This window comes from Onychostoma macrolepis, chromosome 13, assembly GCF_012432095.1.
Source record: "Onychostoma macrolepis isolate SWU-2019 chromosome 13, ASM1243209v1, whole genome shotgun sequence".
Classification (NCBI taxonomy): domain Eukaryota; kingdom Metazoa; phylum Chordata; class Actinopteri; order Cypriniformes; family Cyprinidae; genus Onychostoma; species Onychostoma macrolepis.
This window is the reverse complement of record NC_081167.1, coordinates 25271580-25297074: the sequence shown is the minus strand read 5'-3', so window position 1 is coordinate 25297074 and position 25495 is coordinate 25271580. Positions and strand designations below refer to the sequence as shown.

General features: G+C 34.7%; 3 protein-coding genes across 3 annotated transcripts in view; 1 reads left to right on the top strand and 2 right to left on the bottom strand.

The window, feature by feature from the left end:
* Positions 1-176: 176 nt before the first annotated feature.
* st3gal7 (ST3 beta-galactoside alpha-2,3-sialyltransferase 7) lies at positions 177-4708 on the top strand. Its single transcript, XM_058796895.1, has 7 exons — positions 177-411; positions 550-708; positions 858-978; positions 2091-2395; positions 2637-2823; positions 3047-3187; positions 3722-4708. Exons 2-7 carry the CDS (start codon positions 575-577, stop codon positions 3956-3958), a joined length of 1125 nt encoding a protein of 374 aa, XP_058652878.1. The 5' UTR covers positions 177-411; positions 550-574; the 3' UTR covers positions 3959-4708.
* A 136-nt stretch (positions 4709-4844) lies between these two features.
* Positions 4845-12735, bottom strand: hps1 (HPS1 biogenesis of lysosomal organelles complex 3 subunit 1). Its single transcript, XM_058796894.1, has 18 exons — positions 12537-12735; positions 11863-11984; positions 11565-11699; positions 10967-11109; positions 10664-10772; positions 10424-10584; positions 10208-10307; positions 10057-10126; positions 9858-9913; positions 9081-9236; positions 8665-8844; positions 7558-7634; positions 7309-7440; positions 7160-7224; positions 6874-7019; positions 6314-6427; positions 6146-6228; positions 4845-5686 (listed from the first exon to the last, which is right to left on the bottom strand). The coding sequence occupies exons 2-18, from the start codon at positions 11977-11979 to the stop codon at positions 5524-5526; spliced, it is 2007 nt and encodes a 668-aa protein (XP_058652877.1). The 5' UTR covers positions 11980-11984; positions 12537-12735; the 3' UTR covers positions 4845-5523.
* A 7018-nt stretch (positions 12736-19753) lies between these two features.
* Positions 19754-25495, bottom strand: part of hpse2 (heparanase 2) — a 92188-nt gene continuing 86446 nt past the window's right edge. The window contains exon 13 of the mRNA XM_058796401.1: positions 19754-22382. Coding sequence (XP_058652384.1) covers positions 22220-22382 — 163 coding nt within the window. The 3' untranslated portion in view covers positions 19754-22219. The remainder of the gene's footprint in view (positions 22383-25495) is intronic.

Here is a 25495-nt window from a genome sequence, read left to right as displayed (position 1 = left end):
TGAGACTCAAGTCTGAGAATCTTTCCTTAGTAGCCGATTAGTAAAGTTAATAAATTGTGTTTACTTATGGTTAGTTATTAAGATTTGTACTATTTTATTTATGTATTTTTGCTCTGAGCAATAGCTGAATAAAGGATATAAAGGACCTTTGAAACATGGCTTTTAGGAATGATATCAAGCATAATCATAAACGGAATTGTGTGGTTGTTTGAACAGCAGAGTAGATAAAGTACTGTGCTATACAAAGAGAAGCCTCTGAGACGGATAAATGATTAACTGTGAGAAGGGATCAGAACGAGACAAAACACGGCTGTGAATGAAAGGGACAACAGCGCAGCTCATTTTCAATACAACACAGACATGTTTCTATCTCTACACCTGGGAAAAAGAAGACAGCAGCTGAAATAAGAGGTAAGAAGCAACACAAATCATAGATAAAGGCATAAAGTATTCAGATTAAATGTTCTGTGAACGAAGGTTGTAGAACATTGACTTTACAGAACAAACAAGCAAACTATAACTCCTCAATTCATATTTCATTACTGACAGGTGTAGTTGGGAATTGGTTTGAAAAATGGTGACTCTGAAACACTTGAGTGTTAATGATAATGACGAAGACAGCGTTCCTCTGTTACCGGAAGCCAGCAGCTTAGAGAGCCCAACCACCCAACACAGCAGGGCAGAGTCCAGAGAATTCTTCCTTAGCCGGTGGGTTTGCCCGAGATAAGCGCTGTGACACATGCTTGCCATTCACATGTTGCACTGGAGATTTCATGACCTGTACAGACACATTCCTTTAAAACTGATAAACACCGTAAGAGTGGAAGCTTCATGAGACTGCTGTTTTATGATTTCAGGAGGAACAACTTCATTTTAAGCATTGCTCTGTTGTTGAGCTGTTATTCGGCCATTCTGGTTCCTGCATATCTGCCAACCCCAGAGCCCACCTGGACTAATGACAGTTCTGCTGAAACTCTGGTATGTCATTCACTGCTTGTCTTGATCACATGAAACTGAAGAATTGAGTCAATTTGAAGAATGTGTGACCTTACTTATTATAATCAAGGCCACTTTGTCTTTATTGCAGGATTGAGATGATTTGTAAACTGAACTGTATACAGTATGTGTGCATCTGATATACCCATACTGTACATTCATTTAGTGAGATTAATTATATAAAGCTTCACCAACACTGATTCAGTTTAACTGTGTCCAAGTTAACTCTTTCAAACGTTTTAGGCCTCAAAACATCTTTAAAACACAAATATCTGGGTAACAAATACTTCAGACAGGGCAGGAGAAACCAGTTTTAACTAAAAGTGATCTTTAGTAGTAAACAAGTCAAGTCAATAAAGTTTATTTACCTATGTGTAGTTAAGATATTTAGTTTTTTCCCCCCAGATAATCCATGCAGAGTTTACATATATTATTACCCCTAATAAATGAATGAACAGACGAACGAATATATACATATACATTAGTATTGTAATAAATATATCTCATTAAATGACTCAAATAAATATATAATTGATAAATTTGGGGACAGTAATATACAAATGTTTTTGAAAGAAAAATGCTCACCAAGACTATTTAATTAATTAAAAATAAAGCAAAAACAGTAATACTGTGAAATATATTCAAATAAGTTATTTATTTTAATATGTAATTTTCTGAAATTTCTAATTTTGTGTTGGCAAAGCTGAATCTCCCATTACTCCAGGCTTCAGTGTCACATGATCATGCCTCAGAAATCATTGTTAGATGCTTATTTGCTGCTCAAGAAATTCTTCTTATTATCAATGTTGTGCAGCTTAATATATTTGTGTAAACCATAATACATCATTTTTTGATTAATTCTATGATGATTAGAAAGTTCAAAAGAGAAGCATTTATTTGAAATACACATTTTTTGTAACAAGTCTTATGCTTGCTAAATAAAAGCTTTTCTTAATCTTAGCTTCTTAAAAACTTTTAAACAGTCGTGCATATGTAAGTAAATCATGAAACAATTAATATTAAATCACTTATAATAATAATACTCACTTCTAAAGGTGCATGTTGTAAACCCGTCTCATCTGTACACACCTCAGGCTCTGCAGAATCAGTCCTGTCGCAGCGGCTGGAGTGTGGAGAGGGTGAGGACACTGTCTATACCTGCTGGGCTGCTGAAGATTCCCGTGTTCCTGGAGAACAGCACAGGAGACTGGGCACTGCCTCCTCCTCTGGGCCTGCAGGGTAGTGAGGAGATGGTGGCTCAGGCCCTGAAAGCCCTGCCTTACACTGCTGTACCCACTGGCCCAGAGACCTGCAGGAGATGCGTGGTGGTTGGAAGCGGTGGCATTTTACACGGCAAAAATCTTGGACCTCATATAGACCAGTACAACATCATCATCAGGTTAGTTCATTAACAAACACTTAAGGGTGTCACAGATACAGTAAAACAATAATATTGTGAAAAATTATTACAATTATTGTAATTTATTCCTGTGATGCAAAGCTGAATTTTCAGTATCATTACCCCAGTCTTCAGTGTCACATGATCATTCATAAATCATTCTAATATGCAATGAATGATTCATATCAACTCACCCAAACTAATTATATTGATATGAATATTTTACTCTTCATACCTACAGAGTGAACAATGCTCCAGTATTTGGATATGAAAAAGACGCTGGATCTAGAACTACCATTCGGCTCATTTATCCAGAAGGGGCGCCTTCTCAGTCACAAGAATACCAGAGTACTGAACTGGTGGCTTTGGTGGCATTCAAGAGTTTAGATTTAGCATGGCTCATCTCTGTAATAACCAAAGAGCCTTTGGTGAGTAACGCAGAAGGTTTTTGGGAAGGATATTCTCATTCTAGAGTATTTTGTTGGACAAAAAACGAATGAAAAAATGTTGTGGTCTGTGTTCGTGAAACAGAGGGACTGTAAATTTTTAATGCTTTTTTTTGTCTTTTGGGAGTGCACTAGATTACCTTAAAGTTAACACAAATGACCAAAAAAAGTACCATTTTTAATTTCTAAAATGTTCTGTCTGTAGAGCTGGTGGTCTAAATTGTGGTTCTGGAAGAATGTAATAGACTCGATACCTCTTCAACCAGAAAATGTCCGCATCCTAAATCCTGAAATCATGTACAGGACTGGACAGGTGCTGAAAACCTATGCAGAACAACAGAAAAAGGTCAGAACTGAGATGATTTTTCAAATGTGCAAATTCAAACTACGCCGTCTTTGAATTCAAAAGGTTACTAAATAGATATTTTTTTCTAAAACATATACACACACACACACACAACCATTCAAATGTTTGGGGTCAGATGATCCTCTTATGTGCACCAAGGCAGCATTTATTTGATCAATATACAGTAATTTTTGAAATATAATTATGATTGAACTGTTTTCTAGTTCAACATATTTTAAAATGTAATTTACTCCTGTGATGCAAAGGTGAGTTTTCAGCAGCCATTACTCGTCTTGTGTGTCACATGATCCTTCAGAATCTATTGCTTAATATTCTTATAGAAACCGTAATACATTTTTCAGGATTCTTTGCCAAGTAGAAAGTTTAAAAGAAAAGCATTTATTTGAAACAGATATATTTTGGAATATTAAAAATTCTTTCCTGTCTTTACTTTTGATTAATGTTTCCTCAGACTTCTAAATCTTCTGCTGAGAGCACTGTCCATTGAAGTCCATTTTATGTTTTGTTTGTTAGATGGTGCCGACGCTGGGTATAACGGCAGTAGTTCTGGCCCTGCAGGTGTGTGATGAGGTGAGTTTAGCTGGATTTGGATACGACCTGCAGCACCCTGGAGCTCTGCTGCATTATTACGGCTCTCTCCGCATGGATGCCATGAACACACAGGTGGTTCACGATGTCAGTGCTGAGACCATCTTACTGCGGGAGCTGGTTAAATCTGGAGCGGTGCGAGACCTCACTGGTGCACTGTGATGACTGCAGAAACTTTCCATGTTTCTAAAAGTTAAGAGAGACGACAAACAGCAGAAAACAGTCTACAGACCTGGACTTCAGCAGACCTGGACTTCAGCAGACCACCTTCAACGTCACAAGACAATAGGATCAATCTCATCATTTCTATGAATAATTTCAAAATTTTTCAAAACTGCAATTTTTGGGTAAAATACAAAATAGACATTACCCAATAATATACAGTAATATACAAAGGCATTTAAAACATGTGAAAATGAATATTAAAATTAAAACCAAAGCTATAATAGACATCATTTAAATACAGCTTTATAAAGGATGACAAAAGATTTTATCCTAATAAATTATTATTTACTATTTATTTTTCTTGGAAAACTGATTACATAGTGTGTAAAAACTTTTATCAGAACATTATGTATAAATACATGCAATATTATAGCAAACTATAAATGACATATTCCTGTTAGTAATAACAACCAGTTCTGTGAAATATCACTTTTGTTTTTCTTTTCTTTTTTAAATGCAGAGGGCAAACACAAAAACAAATGCACTTTCATTATCTTATATATTTAGTCTTTAAGTTAATCTCCAAACTAAAATTTAAATACAAAAACTTTTGTTCTCTTTCTGTAACAAAATTCATGATCAAAAATTACAGCTAAAAAAAGTGCTGACAGTACTAGGAGGAGAGAAATCGCAAAGAAATTAATATTTTTGACTGCTGAATAAATAAATTACAATTATTTCCTTGAATCAAGCGTATGTAATTTTTTTAGTTTTTTTTTTTTATTCTTTTATTTTGAAATATCAGTTTCAAAATCATTCTGATGGCACACTGACTTCTAATAAGTAGACGAATGTTTTTTTTTTTGTTATCCCTATGCTCCTTTGTTTGTTGAGCGGGTACAAAATTCTGCGAAAGGGCTGATTGCTTTATGGCACACACACAAAAAAAAAAAAGAAAATATTAAAAAAAAAAAAAAAAAGAAAAAGAAAGAAAAAAAAGCAAGTGCACATCTTTTCAGTGTAATTTCGACAAAACTGCAGGGGGCACCAAAGTCCCAAAAATACACAAAACTACAAGCTTTAAGAATGCTTAAGACTTAGATTGTACATTTCAGCTTAAACTTTATTTATTTATTCTTTTTTTTTTTGCCATTTATTTAATAAATTTGTTGTCACACTAAATGTCATTAATAATTATGAAAGACAGATTTGTAAATCTTCTAACTAACATTGCCAGATACCTGATACAATTTGGGTAATGACATCTTTAAAAAGGAGTGCTGTCCTATATTATTTGGTCCTGGTTTCACAAAAATAATCAGTTAATAGCAGACATCTGCATTATAAGCACCTTAAGAACGTTCACTTGCACATTACACTCAGTTCATTGTAAGTACAAGAAGTGCAGTGTTTGGTTTCCTGACACAATATTTTCTGCAATTACCTTAACTGAAATAAGAAGTGCTTGTGCAGAAAGTTCAGAAAACTCTCCACGTAGTTTACAGATCATGAATAAAGTGAACACGGCTGCACGGGCCATAATCCACTGAAGGCTGTGCTGGTCACAGGAGCGGGATACGGGTGGGCTCCCACAGCTTACGGGCCAGCTGACTGCAGTGCTGAAGAATATATTCATTGGGGATCACACCCAGATGCACAGTAAACAGTTCATAACACTTCACCACCTCATTCTGATGTTTTTTGCTGTAATAGCGCAGCAGTTTCCTATCACACCAAAACAGACAGAGTAGACATAAAATACACGAATGCATTTAATACATGTATTAAAGAAAGTTCAGCTGGTGTCATGTAGTATGTCTACAATAAGAGTTAGGGTTCCTACCACCTGCACTGTAAAAAAAAAAAAAAAAAAGTTTTGGAAGTTATTAAAATAATAAAAAATATATATATTTTTTAGTTTTTTTATTCTTTTATTTTGAAATATCAGTTTCAAAATCATTCTGATGGCACACTGACTTCTAATAAGTAGACGAATGTATATATATATATATATATACTTGAGCACGTTTTGCAAGAAAATACTATTTTAGTCTTTCCGCTTCAAAATTGAACATTTTACTCAATGTGCTACTTGCCATTGCTTTGTAATTTTTTGTGAAATTTACTTGAAATTTCTGAGAGTAAATCGTTTCTATGTGAATTCTTCATTATCAGATGTCATACCTGTAATAATCACAGGTGAGCATTCCTACTGGAGCGGCATCATCTGGGGAGCTGGGGATGTCTATCACTTCCAGTTTGTAACCCTGTCAAAACATTTAAACCTCATCAACACTTTCATTATATGTATTATATATAGTTACTGTAAAGGTGACGAAAGCAGCCATTTACCGTTTCATTTTCAAACCACAGGAAGTAACAGTAGAAATAATCTCCATCCCGGAGCGTCACAGTGGCGTAACCCTTTTGTAGGTACCGCTGTGCTGTTGCAACAAGACTCCAAACCTGTGCAGATTCATGATGAAAATGGTATATAATCAGTAACTAATGAAATCAATTGTGAATTAATTAAATGTTTTTGAAAGACGACTCTTTAAAAAAAAAGACTGCAATTATTTGATTAAAAATACAGTAAAAACGTAGCCTGGTAATACCAAACTCTGCTACTTCGCTTTGCTTCGTAGACAGAGTACAGAAGCGAAATGAAATTGAGCGGAAGTACGAAGTCTGACGTAGTCAGGCTAGTAAAAACGGTAATATTTCTAAATATTATTGCAATTTAAAATCAACCATTTTCCATTTTATGTAATTTATTCCTGTAACACAAAGCTGAATTTTCAGCATCATTACTCCAGTCTTCAGGGTCACATGATTCTTCAAAAATCGTTCTAATATGCTGATTTCTTTACAATATCTTGCATGATGGGGATGGGCTATAAGCACAAAAACACCTTGTTCTTTATGAAGTCAGCTAGAGGCCCCTTTCCAAGCTCAGAGACAGTGCGATCCGTCACATTTAGGGAGGGTGCAATCATCTGACCATTTGAACGATCCACGTAGATAAAGTGGATGAGACCGGGAAACTCTTCCAAGTATGTGAGATAATGGTTAAAGATTATAACAATGTCACATGACAAAAGAAGAATGATTCAATATTGAAATGTGAATGCAACCCATCTAAAAAGATTGAAGGGAGCATAGGCAACAAAAATACTCAAGGTAGAAAAAAAGGATATGACACCATTGTGATATTTCTTTTGCTTTTCACCAGCAGAAAATCCTTCCAGTCCATTAACTTCTCTCTGGAATAAATGTAAGAGATATCATGTTAAGGCACATTAAAATAAATATCCTTCAGTACTATTGAGGTGTATGTTCAGACATACTGGACCATGCTCAGAGCTCGTTCTTGCAGATGTGGAGCCAATCGCTGACTGCTGCCCATACACTCAGCTGCAAAAAACTGCCTGTACACTCCACACAACTGAGTCTTCATGTTTCGACAAGAGGGCAGCAAACTGTGACAACAAATAAAATGTGAGTTTTAAGTCACTTTTGGCATTATCCAAGATCAAATGAGTGAATTTAGCCTGCAATGCATTTTGTAGTTTATTAATAAAGAGAACAGTACTCACTCTCTTGTGAATCCAGATCCTGATCTGCTAAACGCCTTGTTCTTAAAGTCTGTCCACGCATTTTGAAGTTGAGAGGTCTGAATATATAAATGAAGAGTCGAGTTTTCAAAAAAGATGCCATTATAGCTACAGGGTTCCCACCATTTCTGACCAATACATTTTCTAACAGGTCTTAATTTATGGAGGATGCTAGGGATGATTTGCTTTTATTTTATTGGTATGTCAGGTACCAATTCTTGAAATTTATACATTTAAATGGATTTAAATATAAATTTTAGTGTGCAAATGTCTCTAGTAGGACAAAAAAAATAAAAAAACGTTTGGGGCAAGTTTTATTCTGTATTTTAACACTAAATAATACTTTTACTTATCAAGAATGCATTAAATTGACCAAAAGTGACAGTAAATACAAAAGAAGTTAAAAAAGATTTCAAATACAAATAAATGCTGATCTTTGAACTTTATATTTATCAAAAAATCCTGACAAAAAATGTGTCCCGGTTTCCACAAAAATATTAAGAAGCATAACTGTTTTAAACACGATAATAGTAAGAAATGTTTCTTGGGCATCAAATAAGCATATTAGAATGATTTTTGAAGGATCACGTGACTCTGAAGACTGGAGTAATGATGCTGAAAATACAGCTTTGCCTTCATAAGAATAAATTACAATTTAAAATACATTACAATAGAAAATTGTTATTTAAATTGTAATAATATTTCACAATACCTCTGTATTTTTTAATCTAATAAAACTTTTTTTTTTTTTTTTTTAATCTTACCGACCCCAAACTTTTGAAAGGAAGTGTAACTAGAAAACAAGAAAATCAATTCAGCACTTTATATAATTACTTAGTTTTTAAATTAATTTACATAATTAAAGCAATCTGGAGCATAGTAATTATTGTTTCTATTATTCAATTATTGATCCTAACATGCTTTTTCAAAAGTGCTAAATAAACAGAATTATTCAGAATTGAAATATGAAGAAAAACTATTAAACTTTAAATCTCTAATTTAAGTCCCAACCCTAATTTTAGCACATTGTAAAGTGGTCTGATCTGACAGTGTGGAATTGATGAAGTGTGTGCTCTGTTGTCCACTGACCTGAATGTCCATGCTGGCCCAGGTTTTGATTAACTTCTCCAGTCTGCTCCGCTGCTCCTGGACAGAGGGCTGACCCCGCATGGCCGCAGCCCCTTCATGCCCCTCACATAACCTCTTCTCTAGCTTCACGAAAGCTTCCAGAAAGTAGCAAACAGATGCTGCCACATGACTGTTAGGAATCTGTTGGTATGCATGAGTATATAAAATGGAAAAATGAGCTAGCAACTCCATACATTTATGTAAAACCTACATGATTAGGTTAGTCAGCATGATTTGAAAATGATCCAAATAGCATCTTATGCTTCAATAGAAGCAAAAACAGTGTCTGTACAAATGTGCTCTTCAAAAAAATATGACATAGAAGATGCAGTGCAAATTGTCTTTGCTTTAGAGGTCTAACAATGAAAGACTGTCACCTTGGTGAGCAGCACCAGAGTTATTCCTGGCCAAAGAGGTAGGCAATACATGGAGTGAGGCATCATGGGACACTCTTTGGCTTCCAGGAATACTCTGGATGGGGCTGAAGGGTCAGGAGTTGGAGCTTCAAGAGTTTGCAGACTGTCCTCGGCCATCTAAAATCATAAGACCTTGGATATGTGAGAAACTCTTCTTGAAATACACATCATACACTATCGTACAAAAGCTTGGATGGTTGGTATGATTTATGTTTTTGATTTATTGCTTCATTTGATCAAAAATGCAGTCCAAAACAGGAATATTGTATATAATTTTTTTTTTTTTTTTTGCCATAGGATCCTTCAGAAATCATTCTAGTATGCTGATTTGCTGATCAAGAAGCATTTCTTATTATTATTATTAGCTGAAAAATGTTGTGTTATGATATGGTTTGATATGGTTAATGTTTGTTAAATGTTTTATAAATTTAGGCAAATTTATTGTATTAGGTTATATAAGTGTGTGTGTAAAATATATATATATATATATATATATATATATATTAAAAACAATGTTCATATATTTCTTTCATTTTAACCAATTTCATACAAATCAGAAATATCAGAAATCATTCTAATATGCTGATTTGGTGCTCAAACATTTATTCTTCTTTGTATCATTATTATTTGAAAAGGGTTGTTTTACTTTTCTTTCAGGATTCTTTGATGAACAAAAAGTTTGAAGATACTGACTTACAAACAGATTGTATTACAGTGATGGAAAAACAGATAGCTCACCTGAACCTCAGGATCTACAAACTGGAAGACAGGAGGACTGTCACCTCTTGGTCGGACTATGCATTAAAAACATAAAAAAAATATTCACACATGCAGCTTGTAGTTATATAACACCAATCAGTCTTAGAGCATTTCGGTATTTTAATAAACTGATCTGAATGTCATTGCAATACATACGATGTTTATGCATTTTTGTCACCTGATTCCCGTTCAGGAGGAGAGGGCTCAGGTGTGTAGAATACATCAGGAACTGAACTGCTCTCTAACTCCTAAGTATACAGAAAACAATTAAAGCCTTAATGAAGAAAAAAAACAACAGTAACTGTGACTATGAGCAAGAGATATCAAACCTCAGAAGTGTCGTCTAGGTCGATTTTGCTGGGATAGAGATCCTGCACCAGGATGATCAGAGCCAGGAGATCAGAGGGGTATAGATTGCTAGCATTTCGACTGCACAAAAAGGTAAGAAATCAGAGATCACTTCAAAGTTCTCTGTAGCACAATACTGTCACTTCCTTCTGATGTTGTGGTCCAAACATCATGGCCTCAATTAGATTTTGCTGTACCTGGAGTAGAAGGCCAGCAGTTTGGTGTGCACCAGTATGAAAGCGTGCAGCACCTCTTCGCCCATTCTGTCCATGTTGCTGTTGATCTGCTGCACCAGACGACGCTCCAGAAACTCGATGCACTGCTCACAAAGGGTCGGGTGGATCAACCTTTCCACTGCCTGAATAGAGGCAGAGAACTTATTGCACATGATCTAAAACTAGCATGCAACTAATAAAAAAAACAGCACTTGCACACACCTCCACTAAAAAGCTTTGGTCGTTCTCTCGTAAGCGGCTGTATGTTTCCAAGAGGCTTCGTAGCTTCTTCCACAACCGGTTCCTTTGCTCTGTATCTTGAGGGCGCAATCTGACAAAATGAAAAGTCCATTAAAAATGTTTTTTGAATGATTTGTTTGCTTAGGTTTCAGCCCAAAGGCTACTGCAACAGTTTTTGGTGTATAAAAAATAATAATAATACTAATATTGAAGTGAAATGCAATATACTAAAATCTACAGTATGGTTAGGTTAATCTGGTTTTGAACTGAAAATGCAGTTCTCACTCTTTCCTCAAGAGGGCACCGCTGAATGTCACCATTCCAAACATGATTTCTGTGAGTTTCTTTATCACATAGATCTTTCTCTTCAAATCCTCTTCGGTCTCATCTTCGTCTCCATTCACAGCGATGTACAGACATTCCTCAAACTGCATGACAGAGAGCAACATTAGCATGTTGGTGTCAGATTGATTTGAATAATCTGAAAAGTTGGGGTTATGTTATAGTATAAGAGTTTGAAAAATACATATAATTTCTGAAAAGGGGGGGGGATCTATAGAAAATAAATCATTTATATTGTTAAATTTCATTAAATGGTTTATATAAACGTATATATTTATATATAATAACAATTATTTTATTTAAATATATTACTTAAATATATATTTCAGATATATTTGATTATAACTTATAATATTTTGTGTATTTTATAAAGTGTAAAACCAGTATGTATACACACAAAATATAAAAATATAATTTATATAACAATACTTACATTTCATAAGTATTTTAATTTATTGAATGAGTGCTGTCTGTCCATAACAGGATGCATGCATGTTATTAGTGTTAGATCAGATGGCTCTTTCATTCTGCTGTGGATTACCTGATGCAGAACATAGATATGATTGTTTTCTGTGTTGAAGGAGGTGTAATTGTCCCCGAGTCGGTCCACCATGGTGCTACAGGAGATGATGATGGGTGCGAAAAGAGTGTTAATGCTGTCTTCAAATGCAGGCAGCTGAGAACACATGAAGAATAATATTAATAACCATTCAATATTCCACACTTACATGCATGCATACTTTAAAAAATTACTATAAAATAATTATATTAAATATTTATGTATCTCTGTTTCATGTTTCTTTAAAACAAACAGCATTCATTTTGAAAATCGTTCTCACTCGTTCTCCTTCCTCCTGGGAAACTTCATACTGCTCCTGAATCCGCTGCTCGAACTCGGTGTCAGTCCAGTAGAACAGAACCTCTGCGCTCTCATTGGCCACCAGAAGACACTTCATTTTACCTGAGCACAAATGCAGTTATTAGAAGAAGAGTTCACCCCAGTCACACTGTTTCTCTCACTTTGTATAATTCTAACAGGGCTTCATTTAAACCTCAGTCTCATAAACCTCTGAATGCTAAACAATAGACTGATAATTTGTAATGGATTCAAGTATAACACACAATATATATATATATATATATATATATAAATATTTATTCCTTAAAGGCCATTATGAATGGGATAAATGCTCCTGTAAGACACTAAAATAAATTAACAGACAATCTTTAAAGATTGTAAAACTCAAATTGCTCCCCATCCAACTTCCTTAAACTTTTCAATATAACACAATAAAATGCAATACCATGCAAACAAGTACACAACAACGCCACCTAGAACTATACTGTGGTCGCGTCTAAACTGGAAAAGAAGCCCACACCTCTCGGTTCCTCCAGCATGAAACTAAAGCTCACGACCCAACTGATGCCTAATTCACAGAAAACCATAAGATTAAGCGAGAACTTTTTGCACTACACCTTCTAGCCTACATATGTTTTATTAAAGTAAACTTACTATTTTAAGGTCCACTTCTAGAACAGAAGAGTATCATTGCGCACGAATCCTGATCCAGTTTGCGAATCACAGAACAACAAACAGTTTGTTATCAACTGTGAGCTGCAGCAGCGCTTCCGTAATGTGTGTGTGTGTGTGCGTGTGTGTGTGTGTGTGTGTGCGCGCGTGTCACGTGATTTCACGATCAGCTGCGAGCGCGCGACACGTCTGGAATTCAGATCATGCGCGGCGGATCTGAAGCGCGTGACTCCTTTACTACTCATTCATATAATAAACTCATTCAAACTCACTTTCTTTCTTTCTTTCTTACAAAAAACAAGATTTTAATAGTTTGATACTATATCAAAGTGGAGAAAACAGCAAGTTACACATTAAAATGAAAGACTGATAGTATTTTTTTGTAAGACACACCCCAATAATCTTTGTGTTATTAATTTTAACAGCTGCTACTTTCTACACAGATAAAAAGAAACAGAAATATAGTAAGAAAATATGCACGTTAGTAGCCTAGGGTAGACTGAGTACAGTAGAGAAACTTTCTGCTTTTTTCATCGCTACACAAAAACTAGATGCTGAAATGAAGTGATTTTTCACATGATATTTATTTTGCTTGTGTACTAAAATATCATAAATTGATAATAGCCATAAGTAGTTTATATTTTCCACAATTAGCTCGTAAACATGAGGTGCATTTTTGTCTCAACTGTACCCATATGGTGTACAGTTGAGACACCCATTCTTAATGCTCTAAAGCTGGCTAACCATTTAAGGTAAATAAATTACAAAATTACAGTTTTAAATAATTACAGTTTAAAAATAAATGTATTTATTTGCTTTATTTAATTCAGATTCAGTTTTTACAAATATTTAACACTACAAAAATATATGGCAAACAGTACAAATGTAAACATAACAGTACAAATAACAATATACATACCCGTATATTCTATAACCCTACCCCTAATCACTCGTAACTTTATTTATACATTTTTACATTTTCAATCATTCTGTATAATTTATAAGTTTGTTTCATCATGGGGACCTAAAAAATATTCCCATAAGGTTAGAATTTGCTGGTATTATTACCAGTACACAAACACACACAGCCTCTGTAGGCATTTTATTTACTATGACTGAACTGTTACTGTATACACTACATCAACCTATAAAGGGTGTCTCAACTGTAACCACTTTACCACCTTGTATATTTCTTAAAATGCTATGTAATCCTTTTAACATTCATGTTAGAAAATATGTCCATTAATAATAGGCAGTTGAAATATCACAAATATAATTTTTTAACAGAATTTGCATAGCATATATGTAAATGTGACTTTTACCCTATCATAACACTGTACAACTAAACAGCATGTGAAGCAATAGGAGACCAATCCGGGTAGAGTTGATACACTGTGTCTCAACCGTACCCCACTGACATGCTCGCACATTTCTCTAGATTATGAAAAGACCTTGCATGGCACAATGTCATAAAATATGTCTATTTTTAGAGCAGAGAGTAACGTTTGCAATGGTATATATGTTAAGTTTAACAATCATAAAACAATAATAAGCTATTCATTGTGGAAGGGACATGGTGAAATTAAAATATCTCCTTGAAAAAAAAGTTTGCCGATATCTTCGGAGTGGAAAGATGCACACATTTCAAATTTCCCACGATCAAAGAGAACACTAATACACATGTGTGGAGCAAAACTCACGGCTCTGGGTTCTTGTGTACGCAAGTTAAGGTGTTTCAACTGCACATATGTCTCAAATGTCCTTCTTTCTTTCTTTTTTTCCAAAAATAATAGTCTGATACTGTATCAAGTGGAGTAAGTTACACATTAAAATTTTAAGAAAGTATTTTTATTTTGTAAAACATAGGCTTTAATTCAATTTTAACAGCTGCTACGTTCAACACAGATATCAAACACAAAGTATAAAAAAATAGAAATTTATAAAACAAAGATGCTCCTAGTAATTTCTTTCTTTCTTTCTTTCTTGTATGACATTCTAAATAAATATTTTGGTGCTTTGACCTTTCCTTTGTTCAGTTTATGGCACACACATGTAAGAATTTAACACTGTATCAACTTTAACCCTTTATGTAATTGGCTTATGCATAGTATAAACACTATGAAATCCACCATCTTGGTTTGAGGGGGATGGGCTCTGGCTACTCCAAATAGGGTCAAAAGTATAAACATTTTCACGCTGGGTTTGGTTACAGTGTGCATGGCAAAGCCAGGGAAGTCACGCAAAGGTAGTTTGACTCTTCGCAGAGCTCCAGTCTGCATATACAGAGAAAGAAACGCCACACTTCATTATGTCTGTATATGAATCCATGCTGCTGATTGTCAGCTTTGATCAGATGACAAAGACCTACCTGCTTGCTTCACAAGGATCATGCATATTCATAACCAAACCAAGGTTGCAGGTCAGTCAAGACATCTTGCACTGGCAAAACAAAACTCAAATCTGCACCCAGTTTTTAAAATTAATTTAAAATTAATCTTGGTTTGAATTTTATTTATTTATTCATTCATTTGCACTGTAAATTAGTGACAGTTAGAGACTACTAAGATGATCTTGAGGTCTAAATTTCAATAAATGTAAACAATTCTTAATATCTAAGGGCTTAGAATTTAGTAGAGATGCTGGTGCCTACCAGTATCCACGGTTAAGGCTAGAAGTGGCTACAGGGCATGCGCACATTAATATAGCGTAATTTTTGTCAGGCTGTACAACAATAATTACTATTTTTGCATTATTGTAAGGGGTAGGTTTAGGGTTGGGGCACGTGTAGACATTATTCAAAGCACAATCTAATAGGTAGAAAATTAAATTGAATTGTTAGTTTTCGGTCGGAGTTGTATCCCTTCTAGCCACACAACCGTTTATTTTAACTTCTCAGGTCGGTGGTGACTAGAAGGGATACAGCTCCGACCGGAAACTAACAATGAAATTTAATTTTCTGCCTATTAGATTATGCTTTGATTAATGTCTACACCTACCCCAACCCCTTACAATAATGTAAAAATAGAAATTATTGTTGTAGAGTGTGACAAAATTACGCTAGGCTATATTGATGCCACAGTTGTCTCCTTCTAGCCTTAACTCTAGAAAACCGCGTGCTTCAATGACGCACATTTAAAATACATGGGCGGAGTAGGCCTAATAGCCGTATATGAGCACAGTTCAGTTGAATGATAAAGTTTACCCTTTTTAACTTTATGTTGGTATGCTGTTCTGTGTTCTGCTTCTCCCATTTTCTCCCTATCAATCTAGACTAATACAATCAGATACAACAATAATTTCTCAAATAGGCTATTTATATATACTGACAAATTTAACATTCACTTCAATGGTATGAGATGACTGGATGTTTTCAACTGATTTCCTATTGAGCTGTCACCAACTGAATTGCAGTGGTCAAACTATTTAAAATATAGTGAATTAAGCAACAAAATCATAATGCAGAATATTTCCATCTAACATCCATTTTGAGGTGCAGCTCTTAATTGTACTGGAGTAGAGCATTTCATTTTCGAATTTCGACATTGCTTGTAATGTTTTTAAAAAGCACATTGATGGGTGAAATGGAGCTTTTCGAAACTCGGAATCAGTTAAGCCGCTGCTTCACAAAATGATTCACTGTTTTGAAGCTCTCCAGTCGGTTCGCATATTGCAAATCATTTGATTCAGACTGGGATTTTGGATTGTGGATAGCGAATCACTTGATTCAGATTGGGACTTTGGATTGTGGATAGCGAATCATTTGATTTAGATTGGGACTTCGTGTATCGCGAATCATTTGATTCAAATCGGGACTTCGGGGTGCGGATCACAAATCATTTGATTTAGATCGGGATTTCGGACTCATGTACAGAGAGGGTTCGCAAATCATTTAATTTAAATTGGAACTTCGCGTTTTGCAAATCATTTAATTCAGATTAGGACTTTGGAGCATGGAACATGAATCATTTGATTTAGATAAGGATTTTGGAGAGGGTTCACAAATTATTTGATTTAGATCTGGACTTTGCATGTCATGAATCATTCGATTTAGATTGGAACTTTGAATTAGATCGGAATTGAATGATTCTCTCTCTAAAGTCCCGATCTGAAATAATAGTTTGCGTATCTTTTGATTCAGATCGGAACTTCGGGACCGTGGTTCGCGAATCATTTGATTTAGATCGGAAGTTTGCATTTGATTCAGATTGGGACTTCGGAGTGCGTATTGTGAATCATTTGATTTAGTTTGTAACTTTGGAGCGGTTTCGTGAATATTTTGATTCAGATCGGAATTTCAGAGCATCGATTGTGAATCATTTGATTTAGATTGGAACTTTGCATGTCATGAATCATTTGATTCAGATCTGGACTTCAAAGCGCATATCCTGAATCATTTGATTTAGACTGGAACTTCGGAGTGGGTTTGTGAATCATTTCGCGAATTGAATGATACTCAATTGTCCCTCGCAATAATTTTGATCAAACAATTAGGCCTAAATGTCAGTTGTCTGCATTGTGTCCCCACCAATGACAAAATCAAACCTACACCCTTGTTAATATCTAAAACCTTGTTAAATAAATTACTCTTGGTTTGACATTTTATTTGCTTTAATATTTTTTTGAACAAGGTCTTGCATATTTTATAATATGCAAGAAATAGCAAAATTACACCAACATACCCCAACCCAACCCTTTACCCATCAGACGTAAATGATCAATTACATTGTGCAAAGAAGACAGGAGAAAAAACAAAACAAACAAAAAACAACAACAACACAATTATACATATTTTGGGATTGTATTCCCTACTTGTATTTTTCAACAAATGACAAGAAAGGTTGCCAGATTGCACAGAATTTCTGGGAAGACCCTTGAAGAGAGTATCTTATTTTTTTCCAGTTGAAAATACTGCATGATTTCTTTAATCCAGTGGAGGAAAGTAGGGGGAAAGGGGTCTTTCCATTTAAGCAATATTAACCTTCTGGCAAGTAGTGTGCAAAAGGCTAACATTTTACAATTATAGCCACCTAAGCGCATGTTTTGTGCTGTAACACCAAGTATAGCAATGAAAGGAGATGGGCCTATTTGGCAAACCCATTATTTCTGAAAATGCATCAAAAATCAATTTCCAAAAGTTATACAAACTCATGCATGTCCAGCACATGTGTAAGAGGCTTACAGGAGCCTGCACATCTGTCACAAATAGGGTTTAGATAACCTAACCTTCAACCAGTGGATCCGGTGTACTACCTTGAATTACACAACCAATTTGGTTTAATATTTAACAGAATTTTTATATATATATATATATATTTTATTTATTTTAGTTTTTTGATGGTTCTTGTGGTCTAAAGTTCAGTAAATATGTAAAGGCCTGCTGCGTCATGTCAGACTTTGTGACTCTTGACCAAGTGTGAATGAGTCTGGATTCTGTTTTTGAGTGAACCACGTTGAGTCTGTTAAGATGAACCACATGTGAACTGCAGACATGTTTTGTTTTATAACATGATGTTCATTTTTTTATGCACTTTAGTGTAGTTAATTGGTAGTATATTCATTTAATGACCGCGTCAAGGCAATATATTTTGGTTTGCTCCAAATACATAACGCATCTACATGGCTATATAATTTAAAACATGTCTTGAACCAGCTTTGATGAGAAGAGATCAAAATCCCCTTTATCTAAATCTGAGTCTCATTCAGGTGCAAATGGTTCTCATCACTTAGTGCTGCACATGATTGTTCTGACACCACAGTTCGCCTCTCATTCCTCAACAAAGTCTTGTCCCAGTTGCTTGGAAAGGGAACATCTGCTGATGTACATGCTGCAAACTGGCTCCTTCCCTTTGTGAACCCTCCAGTGCTGGGATGAGGACCCTGCCGGGCCTTTGAAGACTTGCGAGTTGATCTTCTCCCCCTGACCTGATGGGACATAAAGCTCTCGGTCTTGGGTTACCAGTTGCAGCGCACTGTCACAATTTATTTCTGCGCTTCTTTGTGTTCAGGCCCTTGTATAAATCACCGAGCTCTTAGCTTGCTTTTATCCTGCTATCGTGCACTCCTGAACATGTGCTGGAATACTACAATTCAGCCTCAATATCACAGCACAGTCTCTTACAGAATCATACCGTACATTGTTTGTGCTTGTTCGGTTTTCATTTAATATTTGTATTATAATACTAACGTTGTACAAATAGAATTCTACATTTGTAATGTTTACAAATTCTCTATGTAGCTCAGATTCTTTTTGAAGGCTGAAAAAGCCTGGATTCATAAACAGAAGCCAAGCTCATTTACACTTGATCAAGAGTCACAAAGTCTGACGAGAGCCAGCAGGCCTTTACCTTGCTGAAATTTAGACCACAAGAAGTACTCAATAACATTCAAGAACGTGCACTGCAAATAATAAAATGAAATAAAATGAAATGAAATAAAATGAAGTGATCTTAGCATTTTTGTCTTTAAATATCAAACCAATTAAAATGTCAAACAAAGATTAATTTATTTCAGATTTAAAATTAAGAATAACTTTCATTTACTGAAATTTAGAACACAAAAACCATCAAAGATGTCACTAGCTTTTAAGAACGCATACTGAAAAATTCAATTAAATTAAAAATGAAGCGTTCTTAGCATTTTTGTTTTTGTTAAATATTAAACCAAATAAAATGTCAAACCAAGATTAATTTATTCAGATGTAAAATTACATAAGAAATTAAGAATAACTATAATTTACAGAACTGTAAACCAGAAGAATCATCAAAGTAGTCACTAACTTTAACTTACATTGTAATAAAAAAATCAAATATAAAATGAATAGTGTTCTTTGCATTTTCATCTTTGGTAAATATCAAACCAAATAAAATGTAAAACCAAAATTAATGTATTTCAGATGTATAATTGCAAAATACTTGTTTTCATTTACTGAAATTAATATATAATATAAAATACAATATATATATAGTGTATACACATATATATATATATATAGTGTGTGTGTGTGTGTGTGTGTGTGTGTGTATATATATAGTGTATACACACTTTGAATATTCAATACATATTTCATATACATCATATAATATTGTAAATGACAAGCCAAAAACAAGATCTTCAATAAACATTTTTACTATTATTTTATTTATATATTTTGACAAAAATAATATTCAGACAATCATTTCCATAATAAAATAATGCTCTTTAACTGAAAAAATATTAACAACTCTAAATTTGCAATAAACACATTCAAGGAGGAAAATAGCTTGTGAAAGTGTCATTTTACAAATCAAAGACCCTATAAAGCTCTAAAATCACAACAGAGTCTTCCAAATCTAAGGAAATATTATGATGCTAACAGAATTATTGACCCTGGAAAATCAAACGCTGCCATAACCAAGCCCGAGGAAAGGAAAAAAAAACAAAAAACAACAACATTACAGAATTCATATAAACCGTTTGAAAGCTGAATCGATATTTTTTGCATTGTGAATGAGTGACCAAAGAATATACAATGTAAAACATTGTGATACACAAGTGTGCATACTGTGAGAAACTCAATATATTTGAAATTCAAAGGGCAGTTTCCTTGCTAAACATTAAAATCAGTCTCTGCTGTATGTTTTACAAAAAGTACAATATAATTATCTGCCAATGTGGACAAAAGTCAACTGTTTTTATACACACACACACACACACACACACACACACACACACAAACACTCATAACCACACATATACATTTATATAAATAATTTTTATAGAGCGAGGAAGCACACCATTTAAATCGAAAACCAATTGTATGTACATTTATTAATATAAAAAAGTTTGTACCTGTACAAAAACATTTGTCACTCATCTTGCTTAATTTTACTTAAGGCAGCTAGCAGCAAAAACTTAATCGCTGTACATGGGATTTATTAGTGGCCCTAAAAGTATATGCACAATTTGGCGACACTTAAAATGTTTTCAAAAACAAAAAAAGACAGAATATCAAGCCAAATGGGATTTTTTTCAGAATGTACGATACTTGTCTTTGCCATTTTTGCAATTGCTTTTTAAATGACTTGACAAATTAATATTTGTGAAATGTATTGCTTGAAAAATAAATACCACTTGAACTGATATAATGTCTAAAAGTATTTACATTTTCAAGTGTGGCTTAATTATCTAACACCTTCCAGGGCCCCAGTATCAACACAGAGTAAGGTAGTGTTAATATAGCAGAAGAAATCTGGAGAACTAAGCTCAGGTTCACAATGTTATAGCAAAAAAAAAAAAAAAAAAAACTTTGGACATGATGCTAATGGACAAGTTAATTTCCTGAGCTCTGCAACGACTTTATGATACACAGTTCTTCATAAAGCAAAACGATGCCTTCAAAAACTCCCTACTCTTTCCTTTCAGCTTCAAAAGAGTCTGAGCTACAACGGGAAATCAAACATGTAAACATTATAAATATAAAGCAGTATTTCTCAGAGAACCGATAAAGATTGCATAAAGATTGTGTTATGTGATTCCTATCTAATTTTGCAATAAAATATAAGGATGTTTTAGAAAATATCTGTATATCTGTCCGTAGTACCTTCATCGTCATACAGTTTGAAATAATAAAGCAGCAACCGAACAAAAAAAAAAAAGAGAGAACCCAAGACTGCAAGCTGTTTTTTAGGACAAGGTCAGTGTTAAAAGTTATAAAGATGGCTTTAAATAGGAGGCTTATATTTACTGTCCTGCAATGAAAAAGAAAGATTACGGATCAAGATTTGGCCCTGTGCCTTTTGAGTGGCTTTAGACTCCAGAATCCAAAAAAGTACACAAGAGAGATGTAATTCAGATCAAACTGTAATTTTACAATGTGATTTAGCAGGATTGACCTCCTTTTTTGGTCCTGAAACAGCAATAATAGTTCTAAGACTTGCAGCCCTAAGCATAACCTACCTCTAAAATGATTGGTTGAAAGAACAATATTCAAGTCCCTTAAATCTAACCCTAAAATCTGATTGGCTGTCAAGCTGGAATGTTGTTTAAGAACCAACAAGGATGTTGATCCAGGAACACGTCCTACTCGGCTAAATCACATTAAGCTGACAGACAGGCCCACACAGAATCCGCACCCACAGAACTCCGGAGAATTGAAACGGCTGTCGCTTGCGTCCTGTGCATTTTCATCATTAAAATATTTTGGCTAATCTGATAATGTTTCTAGCTACCAATGAGAATGTAGTGCTGTCATATCTGTTTAACACATTTTACCATGTTCAACCTCATTGCACAGATTTTCCCACAAAATTACCGCAGAAAATGTGAAAAAGGACCGATTCTGATCGATCTACTTCATAATCGCCGCACAGCATCTGAACCCGCACACTGGCGCTGGGTTCATAGCCTACGCTGGTCCTCAACATCGGATTACAAAGCTCTCCGTGAAGCACCGTGAGACTTCACTACACTCCTGCAACCGAAAGCGACAAAAACCCCCACAAAAGGGCAACCAAAATACATTCACTTTCCACAAGTCGAGCTTTTCTTGTGGTTAAAAAAAGAGGAGAAATGTTGTTGGAAGCATTCAGTGCAACCCTTGCTTGAACCAAGGAGTCTTTTCTACGTCTCTGTGGGCTTATAAAAAGAGGAGAAGGCCACGAGGATGGTCTGAGGTCGGTCAGTGTGTGTTATCTGCGGCAGGCGTAGGCATTAATATTCTTGATGACGTAGAAGCCGATAGATACAGGTGGCATGGCTATCGTTCTTCCTGCCCTGAGTGTCCGTGGCTTCAGCTCAGGGAACGTCTCATTGTCCACCATACGCAAGGGCTCTCCGTTCAGCTGCACAGACCTGCGGAGCAAAGGGACATGTGTGTTAGGATGCAATATCAATATATCGGTGTGAGAACTGTAATGGGACTGTAAAATAAATTAATCTGAAATCAAATATCAGTCAAAAATAGCTGGTTTTAGGACCCAGTTACACCAAGTGTAAAGGTGAATCTGCAATTACAGTAAACCCTCAGATCCCGCGCTAGGGGGCGCTACAGCTGCATTATCAACCTTATAGAAAACACAAACATCCCGATTTGAGTGTGTTTGGAACAGCTGGATGCCACACACCACTGTACAAACGTTTGGGATCTGTACATTTCTTTAAAAATTTCTTTCTTGCTAAGGTTGCATTTATTTGATCAAAAATACTCTAAAAATGGTAATATCGCGAAATATTAAACGGTTTTCTATTTTAATAGTTTTTAAAATGTCATTTCTGTAAAGCTGAATCTTTCAACATCGTTACACCAGTCTTCAGTGTCACATGATCCTTCAAAAATCATTCTAATATGCTGATTTGCTGCTCAAGACATATTTATTATTATCAATATTGAAAAAAGCACTGCCTAATGTTTTTTTTTTGGTTGAAACCATGAAACCTTGCAGGACTCTTTGATTAAAAGAATGTTCAAAAGAACATTTATATGAAACAGATTTATTTTTATTTTTTTGTAACATTAGAAATGTCTTTACTGTTACTTTTGATCAATTTAATGTATCCTATTAACTTGTTTAAAATAATAATAATAATAACCTTTTGTTAAAACAAAATTTTATTTGAAAAATATTTAATGCATTATAAAAACTATTTTATATGTCATTTATTGATTCCTGTGCCTTCATTAGAGAAATGGAATGTCACATTGCATTGTGGCATAATATTCTGTACAATATGCAAATAGGTAATTTGGATATTTGTATACAGTATTTATTACTACAAAAAAAAGGAAGAGCACAGCCAGGGATAGTTATCTTTATTACCATCAACAACCAGCTGACTAAGAAAAAACAGTGGTCCACATAACAGTTGATGGCAGCCATTGACATAGTATGGAAAAAAAATACTAAGGAAGTCAATGGCTACCGTCAACTCTTTGGTTACCAACAGTCTTCAAAATATCTTCTATTATGTTCAACAGAAGAAAGAAACTCATGCAGGTTTGGAACAACTTCAGGGTGAGTAAACGATGACAGAATATTCATTTTTCATGTGCATTATCCCTTTAACATGAATTTAATTACAAGTTGACACTGTTTCCTAACAGATGAAGGTTTAAACATTTATTCATGAAAAACGTAAAAAAAACCAAAAAAAACTTTTTCCTACATTCACTGTTGGTTCGGCGAAACTTCTGAAAAGAAAGAAGTCGTCCTGACTATTTCCAATAGTTCTACTCTTTCAGCAGACGTTGGGAAGATTCGACCCATCACCTCATCTTATCTTATGGTACCACAGACTGAAATGATCAGGAAGCTGAGTTTGCTTTGGGCCCGAAGCCCTTCTGAAGCGCAGTGTGACGGCATGCATCAGACGCAAAGGTGAGGTGGGATTGTTGATCTTCTCAATCAGCTTTACCCCGGGGAGGATTTATGCTCAGGAGTTCAAAGCAGACAGAAGTATGTAAGAACACAGTCAGCGGTGTTTCGCTCGGGGCTTCTGCAGAGGAAGATCAGCATTTCCTCTGGATAGAATTCAAATTGAATTAAAGTCTCCTGATAGTTCTGGAGCTCTAACAACCTCTGGCTACAGATGTAGGTATGTGTTTGAGAAATGAAAAGACCTGAAAAGACAAACCCTTCAAGGCACAGAGAGATCACAAACATCAGCCGTGATCACACAGTAGCTCTGGTTTGAGAAGTTCCAGCTCTGAAGTTCTCAACACTGCTGTGTTTTAGATTTGAAAGGTAATGTTCAGGTCAGCTTCTACGTTAAACAGCTTTTAAGGCCTAAAAAAGAAAAGCAGGTGACTTAAAGAGCTGTTCCTATTTCACAGTTTTATTATTATTATTAATTTTCTAGAAGAAGACTTTACACAATTTTTTAAGCATTTCTAAACTCGTTCTCCTTCTCTAAATATTACTATTTAGAACAGCAGACCAAGTACTAAAAATATTGATAAATAAAGAACAAGCCTTTAAAATGTTTAAAAATGTTTAAAGTCTTGAAAAAAAAAAAAAAACCTAATACCTATACATTAAATAAAAAAAATTAAAAAATTTATTATATCAGTATTTATATATACATAAGTTATAACATTTATTTGATAAAAAATACAGTAAAACAGTAATTTTGTGGAGTAAAACTGGTTTCTATTTTAAAATATTTTTAGATTAATTTATTCCTTCAGTCTTCAGTCACTTTTGATCAATTTAATGCATCCTAGTACTAATTTCTTAATATATATACAGTTGTGCTCAAAATTTTTAATACCTTTGGTAAATATGATCAAAGGCGGATGTGAAAATAAATTTGTATCATTAATCCTTTTGATCTTTTATTTTACAAATTTCATTGGACCTTTCATTGGATAATAAGAATTTAAAATGGGGGGAAATATCATTGTGAAATAAATGTTTTTCTCTAATACACATTGGCCACAATTAACGGCACCCTTTTATTCAATACTTTTTGAAACCTCCATTTGCCAGTTTAACAGCTCTAAATGTTCTCCTATAATGCCTGATGAGGTTAGAGAACACCTGACAAGAGATCAGAGACCATTCCTTCATCCAGAATCACTCCAGACCCTTTAGATTCCCAGCTCCATGTTGGTGCTTCTTCTCTTCAGTTCACTCATTTTCTACAGGGTTCAGGTCAGAGGACTGGAATGGCCAGCAGAAGCTTGGTTTTGTGCTCAGTGACCCATTTTTGTGTTGTTTTTGATGTTTGTTTTTGGATCATTGTCCTGTTGGAAGATCCAACCAAGGCCCATTATAAGATTTCTAGCATGGACAGTCAGTTTTTAATTTTTTATATGTTGGTATTTAATTGAATCCATGATGCCATGTGTCTAAACAAGATGTCCAGGACCTCCAGCAGAAAAACAGGCCCACAACGTTAAAGATACAGCAGTATATTTCATTGTACACATGAGGTACTTTTTTATCCGTGTGTTCACCAAACCCATC